Source organism: Marmota marmota, unplaced genomic scaffold (genome assembly GCF_001458135.2).
Source record: "Marmota marmota marmota unplaced genomic scaffold, marMar, whole genome shotgun sequence".
Classification (NCBI taxonomy): domain Eukaryota; kingdom Metazoa; phylum Chordata; class Mammalia; order Rodentia; family Sciuridae; genus Marmota; species Marmota marmota.
The window spans coordinates 15,444,358-15,459,160 of NW_025999932.1; the positions used below are offsets into that span (position 1 = coordinate 15,444,358).

Here is a 14,803-nt window from a genome sequence, read left to right on the forward strand (position 1 = left end):
TCTCAATATAACAAATTTAAAGGGCTGGGGGTGTGACTTAGTAGTTAAATGCCCCAGGGTTCAATCTATCTTATCTCCAGTATTAGCACACAACTGGGGGCCCTCTCTCAAAGTGAAAGTTTTGACTGCAATGTGGGGGGGGGAGGGCAGTTTGCATATCAATAAAGATACATGTGAATAACTTAAAATATTTTTTAAAAAACCCATTGCATTCAAAATAGTAGCAAGAAGAGCAATGTCATCACCACTGCATAAAATTAAACTGGACCCTAGAGTCTAAGTTCACACATACTTTTTTAAATTTTAAATTTCTAATAGATTTCTGCTCATATCCTAAAAAGCATTTCCTGAACATAAACTTCAAACATTTGACTATGACTTCTTTCTTTAGTTATAGAATCATTATACTTGTGACACAAAAATTCTCAATAACGGGTTTTCTAGTTTTTATTCAGTTTGGATTGCCTTTTAAGTAGACACTTTTTCACCTCATTGTCTCAGATCAATCTCTCTTCTTCTTTTGCTTTGTCTTCCTTCTCCCCCCTCTTTCTTTCCCTGACTCATGCCTTTCTTTCCTCAAAGATTCATGACAGTGGTCTCCTGGCCAGCTTCTCTGGCAAACACTAAGTCCCTGGATGGGTTCAGGATTCTGTTAAGAGAATTTCGGATTCTACTGAATTGAGCCAAGTCATCAGTTTTAGTTTTGGCCACTTTTCACTGGCTTCAGTTTGCAGAGCCAGCTACCATGTAAGTTTTAAGGTTTAAAAAATTTACTCCTTATGCTCACGGAGCTTGGTTCCAGAATAAGATGTACTGCATGCGTCTTAAAATCTTTTCCTTTAACAAAAGCAAATTATTTCCACTGAGTTGAGAAGAAGATTTTTTTTTTCCCTTGAAAGTTTGTATTCCTTAAACAGCAGAGCAGCTGGATATTTCTTCTCAAATGGTGAGTTGGAAAGAGTTACAGGGAACTGGACACAACATGTTTTTGGGTATGAAGAGAAAAGAAACCTAACCCTCTCTGTCTGCCTAAATGACTATTTCATATGCACTTTGTTATAAGGTTTAAAGGAGTTCTTTAAGATCACTTTGCAGGATATAAATAAACATGTAAATTATATCAATCTGGCTCTGATATAATTTGTTGAGTGTCACTTTGGCCAAACGTAAGTGCTGCAGAAATGCTTACTGCATATATCCCTGTTCTTGTGAGGGTTCTGACAAGAAATCAGGCAATTAGAATGTGACCTGTGAAAAGAGCACCCGTGAGGGGCATTGGACCCAGACAGAGACAGAGAAAGCTTCCCAGACTAGCAGTGGAGTGCTGGAACCAGCTTTTATAGGCTCATGAAATCACATGTTAAATTTTCAGGAATTTTACAAGCCAGATGTTAAACATGGTGGTTATTAAAAATTGTGTTGTACAAACTTAAGATTACACAAATTAAATTCAAATAAACCATAGCGTATACCAACAATGCATTACTTCCTAATTATTTTGCTGTTACCTATGCATTTGAGGTTACTCCTATAAATTGCATCTGCAAGACAGGAGCATTATATCATTATATCATGGGGCGCTACCCTGAGCTAAGTGATGTCAAGCTGGAAATCAGCCATGGAGGTCAGTTTCTTTGACCACAAAAATTGGCAAACACTACAACTAGTTTTCCCCACAAAGGTGACTCTTTTGAATGTCTACATATTGCCTTCCCAAGGCAAAAACTCCATCAGGGTCAAATCCTGTCACCTGTTCCCAGAGGGAAGTTACTAAGAAGCTGGGATAAGGGGGTATCTTTGTGAGATCTGGCAGAGGCCACGGAAATTCCTCTAATAATAATCCTCTGCAGAGGGAAGCAACTCTTCTCTTTAAGGCAGGAAGCATTTACAAGGGGACTTCAGGAGACCAGGAAATTGCCTTCCATTGTTTCTAAGAACGTACTGTTAAAAACTAAATTGAGTTTCAAATCATCTATTCTTGAGTAGACTACATTAAATATAATCTTCTCATCTTTTGCCCTGAAATTAAAGTGAAAGAATATCTTAAGGTAAATCTCCAAAGGTTACAGATAATCAAGAGTTTTCCTTTACCACCAAAAAGAAAAAAAAAATCTCTTTTACATAGAAGGGCAGTTAAAGCTAGTTTACTTCAGATGCATTTGCTAGAAGTGCTTTATAAGCATTTTTTCCCAGACCTTCATTTTACGTTGTTAAACAGTATTTTTTACACCCTTCCCCACCATATCTAGTTTCTGAAGAATCTTGTCCTGTTACAAACAAAAATAGAACAGACCCTGATTTTCTGCATAGTGATGAAGAATTCAAAGAAAAGAAGACTTTCCAAGGTCACTGTTTCTTGGTGGAATGTTATATGTGAGAACCGATGGGTAGAATATCAACTCTGAATTTGAATAAGCCAGAAGAAATACTGCAAATGAAGAATCATTCAGAATGTACTCTTTCCTTTGAAAAATGAGACTACAGGAGTAGAAAGAGAATATCAAGCTTTCTATGTAATATGGTCATTGGCTTTTTCCCCCCAGAGGATAGGCAGAAGAGACCAAGACCACTTTTTCCCTCAGTGTAAGAAAAATGTGATATTGGGCAGAGGCCGCCGAAATCTCTGCTGTGGTAGCACTGGTGTGGCCAACAGGCACAGACTAGAATGGGGTTGTTGACCATCAGTAACCACTCTTCCCTGGAGTCTGCTCTCCTTAGATGTTTGTTCAGATCAGTCTCCAGGAGACAACCTGCCATTGAAGAGAATGACATACAGGTATGGGGTTCAGTGCAGAGGTGGGGATGTCAGATCTGCTCTTCTGATCTTGATGCTAAGAATAAGCCCACAGACTCCCTCAGACAAGGCAAGACCCAGAACCGATGCCCTTTAGACTGTATGTATCACAGATGTTTTCAATAATGACAATTAAGATGCTTAACTTCTATGAGTGGTCTTGATTCAAAAAATCCCATACTAAACATTGATATGTCCGGTTTCATTGTGCCCTCAAACAACCTATTAGAGTGCTCATTTTCAATGTGGGTTAATTGAGTTTAAATCACACAAGTGGTAACAACCAGATCCCAGGTCAGGCTGAAGTCAAATATGCACTAACGTCTACGCTAGTCTGAAGAATACTAGACTAGCTTCAAATACATTTTAAAGTATTTGGCACTCTATTTTCATGTTCTGAATTCCACTCAGGAAAACATCCGTTTCTTCCATGTGTAAAGTGGTGTGCTAGGGAGGCTCTGGGCAGAACGTGGGAATGAGTCAGATGTAACTCTTCTCCTTAAATTACTTATAATCCTGGGCAGGAAAAAGTAAGTACAAAAATAACCATAACTCAAGGAATAATATGCTGTCTGCTTTAAGAAGGGCATGGGGCTTAAAGAAAGGAAAGATAAATGCTACTGGAACAGAAATATATTTGCTTGAACTAAATTCTAAACAATGTCCGCTATCTGTAAGACAAGATTTTCTCCATTTGATATTCCTAATATATCATGGATCCCTGATGGAATGGATGTTGGCAAATAATCAAGGGATAATGTTTGTAAAAAACTATTGTGCTGGAAGGGGGCCATTTAAATAAATAGTCTGTCATTTTATAGATGAGGAGACTAAAACCCAAAAGCCAGAGAACAGAAATGATTACATTCTCTTTTCTGTTCTCTTAGATTTTCTTCATTTTATTTGAGTGGTAGATTCAGGAAGAATTATCTGGAGAAAATTGAGTACCCGAAGTGCATCCTGCTCCTCTGTAATGGGTACTACCCTCATCTGTAATAAGTGTTAATTGAATGAGTAGTTTCAATTGGAATTTAATAAGTCTTCCTTCTTAATTTAGATTATATCTGACAAACCAATCTTTTCCTGGATTAGGTTTGAAATTATTCCTAATATAGTTAAATATATCTAACGAGATCAGTTTCATCTTCCCTGATAGGATAGGACAGAGATTATCAACACAGCTGATATTCAAAGGCAGAGATTCAGCTCATTTTTTCCCACTTTCCCTTGGGGAATTTCCACAAACTTGCAGCTTTTGAACTGCTTTTATTTGGGGGAGGAGGAGAAACAATAAGGTTTTTGCATGTCTTTGAAGACTGTGCAGTTGGCGAAGGTAATAAGGGGGTTGAGGTTGGAAGACCTAATACCCTGCCTCTCACTAACAGGCCCCCCACAGTGTGTGGAGGCACCCAGCCCTCCCTCACACAGCTAACCCTCCAGTGCTGATGTGCATCTGTTCCTGGTGGGTAGATACTTAAGGAGGAAACTGTGGCATGCTGGGAAAATCTTTTTCTTTGGTTCAGACAGATGTGGGCTGTAATCCCTCCCACCTCTGCCACCTCAGGCTAGCTATTTAATCTCCTAAATTTAACATCCCTTACCTATAAAACAAGGAAATGGATGCTTCACAAGAATGCAGTAAGGATTTCAAATAAGTATGTAAATAAGGAATCTAGGAAGAGACCCACACAAGAATCCACTGAAGTTCTTGTGCCTGGCCTACGGTGAGGTATTCGCTGTCATCATTATGAAGTGATTCTTTGCCCAAAAGAAAACCAAGAAAAATTTTAATATACTTTTGTCCTCAGTTTTTAAATATGTAGGTGATCTGTACAAAGAGTAAAAAGATCTGGAATTAAAATGAGCACTGTGGGGGCGCTGAGGTTGTGGCTCAGTGGTAGAGCGCTCGCCCTGCATGTGTGAAGCACTGGGTTCAATCCTCAGAGCCACATCAAATAAATAAATAAATAAATAAATAAGTAAATAAATAAAATAAAGGTCTAAAAAATGAGCACTGTGATGTTATCATTAAAATGCATACTGTAGCTTGGTTACACAATTTGGTATGGTCATGTATTTTTTTTTTCTTTTTTCTGTTTTTAGAAAGGAATCTCATTGCGCCTTACCCCCACTGCTTCCCTGTGGGCTAAATAGGAGAGGCAGACGAATTTGGCAATATCTGTAAAAACAGATCTGGGACAAGGTTGAAGCATGAACATACATGGGGAGAACAGATCTTTTCATTAGTCTGTAAATCCCTCTAATTCATGATCTCAATTATTATGTACAAAGAGATTAGTTCTCCTTCCTCTAGATATGATGAGAGCATTTGTTGAAAAGGATTTCATATCTGAAGCATTTCTTTTGCCTTTAGATACAGAAAGGAGAAAAAGGAATTTTATATTTTTTACTATGACAATTCTGGGAAAGGTTGGAAGGAATGAGTGATTAGGATGGATAAAATAAATGTTTAATCAGAATTTGTCATGTTGGGAAATAGTAGGTACAGTTGTAAAGGGAATCAGGACGACAGCTTGAGTTCACCGGCCTTTGCCACTTCTGTTCTGTACCTTCTCATGCAGGTTTTACTGAAGGTTGTGAAACCTTCTCTTAATACTTGATTTACTGAGCAAATATTCACTGAATTCTACCCTCTTATGAGATTCACTTTGCAGACATCAGCCTCATTGTAATATATTGATCTGAAAGATGGGCTTTGGAATACCCACGGCACCATGAGATCTTGGTAAGGTTCTTTACTTTTCCAAGTCTTGGTTTCTTTGTCTGAAAACTATGGGGAAATATAAACTCATCACAGCATTTTTATAGATATCATATAATGTAAACCATGAAAAGCACTTAGTACGCTGTTTGGCAGCATATGCTCAATAAATATGATTTGGCAGTTATATATATTGCTGTTTTCTTAAGTGGCTTTGGGAATGACTTCTATCAGTAAATGCTTTAATAAAATATACGATTTTCAAAGGAAAAGGTACTAATCATATCCTGGAGTAAAAAGTCATTTTAATGTGTAAACAGATTTCTAATTCTCAGAATGTCCTGCCCCCAATTAAGAAATAGCTCTTGGCCACATGTGAATTTTACTGATCAGAAGTGAACAGTATCTCTAGGTAGATACTCCAGTCCCAGTATGGAAATTCAGAACTTCAAGTTTAATGAGAGTCTTTATCCACAGTGACTAAGGATTCCTTTTAGAAAAAGGATAAATATTACTTCTTAGCTAGCATGTACATTTTAGATTCCCCTTCATGTGGAATTCCATGGATGTGGCTTATATGAAAAACGAGACCATGTATTTCTAAATTTAGAAGAAAATTCCATTCCACTTATGAAATAAAAACTTCTTTTCAGAACATGTTTATTTACTGGCCGATCCTATTGGTGTTTCCTGTTAAATTTATCCCAATTCTAACCACCTTGATCTTGCCACAATATTAAAAGCTGGATTTGGCTCTTCTTCAACGCCATCTTGCAGGTCCTGATCCTCTTTTCTTTCCTCTTTTTAACTCCCTCCATTCTCTTTCCTCTATGCCACACCTACCAGATACACTCTTGCTGCTAGTCCATTGGACATGTTTTTGTATTATTATTACATGACCCTTTTTATTGTATCCCCTGTGCCAATAGACTCTTATGTGCCTTGTATTATTTCTCCTCTTGACTTTGGCATTTCTTACAAAGAAATATGTCATTTCAAAGGACATTTTTATTAACAGCAATAGTATTCTAATGTAGTTGGACAAAATCCACAAAAACATCTCATTGACATTCTAGTAAAAGAGTCCGCCAGACTTGGAGAATTTTTGATGGAATACTTGATTTGAAATATACTTAACAACAATGTATTGTATGCTTGAAAATTGCTTAAAGACTAGATTTAAAGTGTTCTCACTACAAAAAATATATGGTAAGTATGTAAAGTATAATGCATATGTTAATCAGCTTAATTTATCCACTCCACTTTGTATAGCTGTTTCAAAACATCACGTATACTATAAATATGTAGTTTTCTGTTTTTCCATTTTTAAAAACTAATTAAAAGTAATATAGGCGATCCTTGAAAAAGGTTGATTTCTTAAAAGTTGTTTGGAGTTCACTTACTAGTGCTACTCCTCTTTTTCTTTTTTTTAAGTAATCCAATTATTATTTGTTGAGAGTTTCTCTGAACCAAGGGTTGAGCTGGGTTCTAGGAACACATCAGTGACTCCTGTATGACCTAGAGTTTCCCACTAGTGAAGTCAAAGGAGTGCCAAGCAGCAAGTCCCAGCACACCAGTCTATTTCCAATGTGGGATAGAAACCCAGATTTTAATAGGGAATCACAAGAGGGACCTGCAGAAATGGGACTGGCAGGTAAAGCATTACAGGCAAAGAAACATTCAAGGGACTGACAAAAATCCAGATGGCTGCACAGCGTTGAATGACAAGAAGTGAAGGTCACAGGTTGGCAGGGACCAGACAGTGCAAGACCTGGCAGGAGTCTGGATCCCACTCTGCAAGGGAAGCAGCTGAAAGGCAAAGAAGGGGGCCATGACCTTGTTCATGTAGGAGCTGTGCCTTGTCCCCTCCTGTCTCCCCAGAACCTGCCTGACATGTAGATTCTCAATAATTTTTTGCTGAAAGGATGTATGAAAAGAAAAAAAAAAGGAAGAAATACTTGACTTGAACATGTAGGAGCACGCCCCAATGGAAACAGACACTTATTTCCAGAAAGTGAGGGATGTTCTCAGACCCTTTAATGACCCTTTTGCCCATGTCTGTTTTGTGTCCTCTTCTCTAGAGCCAGTTTGAACTAATACAACCTTAGCACCTAATTACTTGAGCACTACCGGGATATTTGGCCTCTCAAAACAAGAGCCATCAGTTTCTAAGCCATAGATTTGAGAGAAATAGATGATTGTTCATTTTTTTTCTGCATAGGAAAGAAAGAAAATAACCTGTCATGGAACCCCTAAATGTGCCATTTCCCCAATAGTTGATGGTAATTTGGAGTGTTCTCCTTCATGCTGGGTACCCCAAGCCCAGAAACAGGTCTGGGAAACTCTTGGCTCACCCATCTTCCAGAGAAAGAAACCCAGGCTAGAGTCTTTCTCCTCCTACTTCCTACAAGTTTACCCTAAAAAGCCCAAATCTTGTTTGATTTACACTCAACCATACAGACCTAGGGGGATTCCATGGCTTTCTTTCTGCTTTGCAATTTCTCGCCTCCTCCTTGATTATATTTGAAATCTCTTTCACAAAGGATTTTAAAAATTGAAGAAAGCTAATCATGCAACTCTTTGCCTGACATATTTTAGTGCAAATGACTTTCAATTAAAATGCAATCGCTCAGTCACTAGGTTTAAAGGACTGATATAGATTTCGTTAGTGTTTCTTGACAGGGAGACTGGGAAAGAGAACAGAAGGGCATTGTGCAGGCACAGTGTGGGAGGAAAGGGCTGACGAAGGAGGAAGCTGGAGACCCACTAAAAATGTCTCAATTTTGCTTGAAGAGGGTCCTGTGTATCTTCAACTGGGTGCAGAAAACAAAATAAAACAAAACAACAACAACAACAACAACAATAATCCAAAAACCTCTGTGCACCTGGTTTTTGTGTTCTGCAGCTGCAAGCCCAGGAGCCCTGTCTCATATGATTTATGAAAATGCACTACATTTTTCCTTTTAATGTATGCTCGACTCCATACAAAGGAACGTTTGCCCCTGATGATTCATTAATGAATGTTTGACCTAGTCTTAAAAGGAAGCCAGATAGGATGTTTAATTATTTACAATTGAACATACAGAACATGTGCCTCACCTTTAGAGCTAATGATAAATCAGAAGTTACTAGAGAGACAGAACATGGTGAGGGTGTGTGGACATTTCAAACATGAAAAAAGAAAATTTCACCCAAATTGCTCACAAACATGAGGGAATTCGTTAGCATACTTGGGGCTCCCTGAAACTTTTAGGCAGCCAGTCATTTTGTCATTATTGAGGGGTTGCGAAGGAAAAAATGGCTTCCCTTCTCAATGCCATTTTGTTACACACTTTTCACAAAGTAGCAAATTTAGCTCAACAGGAAAAGCTCACTGGCAGCGTATTATAATTTATCATCCCAGCCAATATATCTTGTGACTTCATTTTTAGGTTACTGCACCTGTATTATGTACATATATTAGTAGATACATTATTAATGCAAATACCTTTGCAGACACCTGCATGCTGTTCTCCTGCATGTTCATAATGGCTTCAGAAATCTTGACATCTATGGGGTCCATGACGGACTCAATGTTGAAAGGCCCTTCTAGTCGCTCTGCCACCAAGAGCATTGCATCTGTTGAAATAAGGGACATGATTTATTTGAGAACAGGAGTTTCCAGGTTCTTAATGTGCATTCAAACATTTTCAAAACTGGCTGAAAAATAAATGTTCATGTTCATTTTTTTTTTCTTAATCTTATATAGTCAAAAACAAAATGGAGGACAAAATCTTAAAATCATCACTTTTTAAAATTTCATTTGAAGATGTAAAAATTATTTTACATACATGGAACCAAACTTAAAGATAAAAAAAAAATCAGTCCAAATGCAGAGACTTGAACATATCTAACTATTCCACATGAAATGAAAAAACAGTGTTAGGCCAGGGATCAAGTGCATTCCAAAGCAGTGTCTGGCCTCTCTTCTTTTGGAGCCCAGAAAAATGGGAACCTCAAAGATTTGTTGATCTGTGAATTTGGATGCCCAAATATCAAGACCCAACTCAAGTATATCCACCTATATGAAGTATTTATGGATTTCCCAGGAAAACAGGCCTGTCCCTATACTGTGCTATCACTCTACCCAGCACACCCCTCTGTTTGTGATCTTCAAAATCCCTTGGGGGTGGGAAGGATAGGGGGAATTTCTCTTACTTGGTTTGATACAGTTAAGGCCTATTCTGATGCACATCAGATTTTCAACACTTAAAAAATGTCTATGAAATCCTACTGAACTGAATTGAATTGAACATTGCTCGGGAGTGCCAGTTTTCTGCAGAAGATGATGCTGTTGATATGGAGGCAAGAGCTATGAATTAGGAGTCTGTCTGTCTTTGCTCTGTCACTAACTAGCTGAATGGCATGGGAAATTCTGAGTTTATTAGGTCACAGGTTAGTGAGGTGTACAAGAGGGACTGGTGACAAGGAGTTGACACCACTGAAAACTGTCTATCTTCTGTTCTTGGTAACCAGTATCCTTTGGTAACCTGCTCCCCACCGGGGCTGTGGAATAGACTTTTTTTTTTGTGATAATGAAACTGTAGTATTGGAAGAATATTTGTGTCTAGTATGATTGAAGAACTGAATTAATTAATGTAAACATAATTTAAAATAACCATTTGAGACCAGCAGTCACCATATTAAACAGGATAATCTAGACTCAACCTATAGACTCAATCGATCTCAAGCTTTTCAATTGTTAAACTCTTAGAAGCCAATTTTAAACACTTTCCTTTTTTTTATTTCAAAATAATCTATGTTTATTATCCAATATTCTCAAAACACATAAAAGAAGAGAAATACACCATAATCCTACTTCCCAGAATAACACTATAAACAGTGTAGTATATGCCCTATGTATTTTTTCTCTGTGCATGAATATTTTAAGCTTGTAATGAAATACAGTATACATATATCATATAATCTGCTTTCTAAATATAATATATTATTAATATAAAAGACTGTTTATAGTTTGTTGTTTTATAGTAGTTCTATGAGGAAACCAAATTTTATTTTCATTACATACCCAACCATGTTCAATCAAAGTCCAACCTCAAAAAAATTTTCAGGGTTATAAGTAGCTATGAATTAGGCTGGTAAGAAAGATAACTTTTTTTTTACATGAAAGATACAGAACTGTCTGGGAAGCAAAACTTTAAAGATCCCCAGGCTTTATAAACAGTATCAGCTTTTATAACTGAGTCTCCCCTGTATTCTCTTGGAATGACCAAGAACTAGAGCTTTCAGTGCTGAAGTGGAGTCAGTGAGTCCCTTCCCCACCTCCTCCACTCCCATGCTCTATCTCTATGATTCTCATGGAGCAAGTGGCCTGAAAAACATATGCAGGAGAAGGGTCACATGAAGAACAAATTTCCTGATGTTTTCCCTCAGATAACGGACTTATGTGTGTATATCATGGGAGGATCTTGTAGCAAAAATAGCTATTTCCCCAGATCTTAATGACCTAATAATTATCTGGCAATGTGGACAGAAGATGGTTGTAGTATTTCAATGTTAAAAATCTTCATTTAAACTTTTTTACAATGTTGGTGGCAATGGGCATTAGTAAAACCACTATGTAAATCAGTATGGGGGCTCCTCAAAAGACTGGGCATGAAACCACCATATGACCCAGCAATACTACTCCTCAGTAGTTACGCTGAAGAATCACCTTACAGCAGTGATACATGAATACCCGTGTTTATAGCAGCACAATTCACAATAGCCAAAGTATGAAACCAGCCTAGGTGTTCATCAATGAAAGAATGAATAAAATGGTATATATACACAATTAAGTTTCATTCAGACATAAAGAAAAACAAAATTATGCCGTTTCCAGGAAAATGGATGGATATAGAGACCATTATACTAAGTGAAGTAAGTCAAACTCAGAAGGTCAAGAGACACGTTTTTTTCTCCTATGCAGAATCTACAAAGGAAAAGAAAGGTGGACTGGTGGGGTCTCATGGAAATCAAAGGGAGTTTAGGAGAGGAAAGGAACCAAAGAATGGGAGCCAGGGAGGGAAGGGGGAAATGCTGGGGAGTAATAGTGACCAAATTATATTGTTGTATTGTGTGCATGTATGAAAATATAACAACAAATCCCATCAACTATAATGCACAATGGGGAAGCAAAAAAAAAAAAAGAGCAAGCAAAAAAAATTTTTTAAAAAATTTTCCTTGAATATTTTGAAGGACAGCTAAATGTTGTCTGAAAGCTGGTCTGCTTCTTTTTGACTTTATATCTATTTGGTGTGCTTATCAAAAATAATCCCTTTATCATCAAACTTTCCAGCAGGCTTTTTGATGAAGATTAATTATGATGAATGAGCAAGTTTCTCTAGACAGATGTATCATTAAAAAAAAAATCAAGAAATCCTTATACAGGAAAAAAAAAGTGGTACCATGGAGTTTTCCAACAAATAAAATTAAGGAACTGAAAACCATGGGAAGCTTAAGTCTGTGCTTTATATGCATATCTACATAAATCATCATATAGCAAGCACCGGTCTATTACACATGGTGATATATCCACCACGAGTAGGTTGAGTTCATACTGTAATAATGCTGGTTTCACTGAAAATGTGGAAGTAGTTGTATCCTGGGCAAAATCCACCCTTTTGAATTGGATCCTAAGGACCCAACATAGAGTTACAGTTTGAAATTATAGGGGCTAAAACATCTTCAAGAAGGTTCACTTTTGGTTTAAATTAAAATACTCTCTTTCCTAGCAGACTTTCTCTTCTCTAGGGAAGGCAAGTAGCTGCTCAATTTGTATCACGGAGTGGGGGAAGTTTCTCTGGTGATTTCAATCTTTCCACTCCATGTTTCCAAGGCCACAGCACTAGCCTGGTAGCTTCCTGGGCCTGCAAACTCACCTCCCCAAATCAGAGTAAAGTGCTAGGGTGACCCTTTCTTCAGTAGTGAGTTGCTTGTATGGCTATGAAGAAAGGTGACTGTTGATGGCCTACACCAAACACAGCCAATGACTACATGCACCCAAACTGCTTGTTCTTGTATTTCCATTCTCGATGTCAATTCATTTGCTTTGTTACACAAATTAACTTAGAATGGTGCATTTTTAATGTTTTTATTAGTGCATTGTAACTATGCATAATAGTTGGGTTCATTTGACATGATCATGGATGCACTGATTGTAATTTGCCCCATTATGATCTCTAGTGCTTCTTTATTCCTTCCCCTCCTCCCTCCTTCCATGTCCCTTCCTCTACCCTATTGGTAATCCTCCTATTTATCTATTTATTTAGCTTTTTAATTGGTGATTTACAGATATGTATAAAGGTGAAGTTCATTGTGCTATATTCATTGTATGTACTTAGCATAATTTCTCAATTTTCACTCCACAATTCCTCCCTTTTCTTGTTCCTCTTTCTCCCCATCAATCCTCTTCCTCTACTCCAAAGATCTCTCTTATTTTTTCATGGGTTACTTGCCTCCCCTACGTTTTATTTCTTTATTTCTCTCTAGCTTACACATATGAGAGAGAAATCATAAGATGATAGTTTTTTTGATGTAAGGATGTGTCTATTTTTCTTTTAATTTAGCTCATCAGTCAGAATATGCTCCTTATTTTTAGCTGTTTGTTAGAGGGTGTAGGTTATTTGTTTTGTTTTATAGATAAAATGCTTAGCTAAATAAAGTTAGATTGTCTTTCAAAGACTCAAAGACAACATGGATTGGCTCAAAAACCTCAGTATCACCATTATATAAAGCAATGAACATTTAGTTAATAATACTATGTTGTACACTTAAAAGTATGTTGAAAGGGATTTCAAACTTCTTATCATCATCATCATCATCAAAAGAGTAATTTTAGAAGCTTCTATTAATCAAAATACTAATGATATAGCATTAACTAGTACAAATGTACACAAATAAATTGAAACACTATATTCCTTTTAACTAAAAATATGCAAATTATTCAAATTTCTGGAAAAGCTCAGATAAAAATCATGTCTGGATAAAATGACATCTAGATAACATCTAAATAACATCCAGATAAAAATAACAGGAATACTCTGATTACAGTTACACTTAGGTTATTGATAAGAGCAGGAGAATGGCTAACAGTCATAAATAGTGGGTTTGGGGAGCTTACAGTTTTTCTACTATAAAGTTGTTTGTGAAAATAAGGACTGATAGAACATCAGATAAGTTCATGCAAATAACTCATATATATGTGTCCACAAATATAAAAGAAATTACAAATAAAAAATACATGTACCTATATGATATTACCTCTCCCACCCTTGGTTTTCATGTTTGCTCTAAATAGACACAACATAAAAGGAAAAGCAGCTTTCAGAACACTTTACCAGTATTTTGCAAGTCACTGTAAAAGTCATGCTTACAGACTGCCTTTAAGAAGCTAGTTCAGGCATATTGTCAGGTGAGGAATTCACAGAGGAGGGTTGGAGTTGTTTCGTCCTGGATCTGAGAAAAGGTCTGAAGAAAAAGGCAGCTTCTCCTAGGCCTCAGGTTTCAGCTCCCAGTTGGGAGAATGTCTCCACAGTCCACTGAACAGGGGGAAGCATCTCTGCTTGTCTAGTTTGCTTCCCACCTGCCAATCAAGCCCCTAACAAACCAAACTCCCCTAATCTAAGGAGAACCCTCTGTTTACCTTGTGGCTAAGGTAAGTCAGGACTTGGGACACCTCAGCCCCTTTTTCTTCCCACAGTGAAAGAATACAAAATAGTATGACATCAAGACAGTAGTTGGTGAGTTTCTCTGAAACCAATTAAGTCACAACATGGCTATAATTTGCTCCGGAGGCTGCCATCCTGTACTATCTGAATTATCTGCTGCCATTTATATTTTGAAATATTTGGAATGTTCTTTTTAACACTGCTCTTGGAGTTGTTCTCTCTTGCCAATTAAATGAGGACAGTCAGTCTGCCAGGTAGCAATCAGCTAGCTGATCCTTTCTGCACACATCTCCTATGTCACCAACTTTTGCTTCTCTTTAAAGAAGACTGTTGCCTTGCTTAAGCAGTGTATATCCTCTTTGTTTCTAAATGGATAATAAAATATAGATGAATTAGAAACAATATGCCTCAGTTTACATAGTGGAGATGAGTAGCTTCTTCTAGAGGTGTCCATCCAAAGGCAAGGAGTTGGGTTGCAGGTAGAATTTTACCTCTAGGTCAACATGTTCTGCTTAGGAAAGGGGACTATGGAGTCAGGTGCCTGGCTGGGAGAAATGGGAAGGTTGTTTAATTCATAAA

At 37.3% G+C, this 14,803-nt stretch overlaps 1 protein-coding gene across 3 annotated transcripts in view; it reads right to left on the reverse strand.

The window, feature by feature from the left end:
* Gpc6 (glypican 6) overlaps positions 1-14,803 on the reverse strand; it is a 1,056,803-nt gene that overhangs the window by 102,330 nt on the left and 939,670 nt on the right. For all 3 annotated transcript variants that reach the window (XM_048800750.1, XM_048800751.1, XM_048800752.1), the window contains exon 5: positions 9,004-9,134. In XM_048800750.1, coding sequence (XP_048656707.1) covers positions 9,004-9,134 — 131 coding nt within the window. The remainder of the gene's footprint in view (positions 1-9,003; positions 9,135-14,803) is intronic.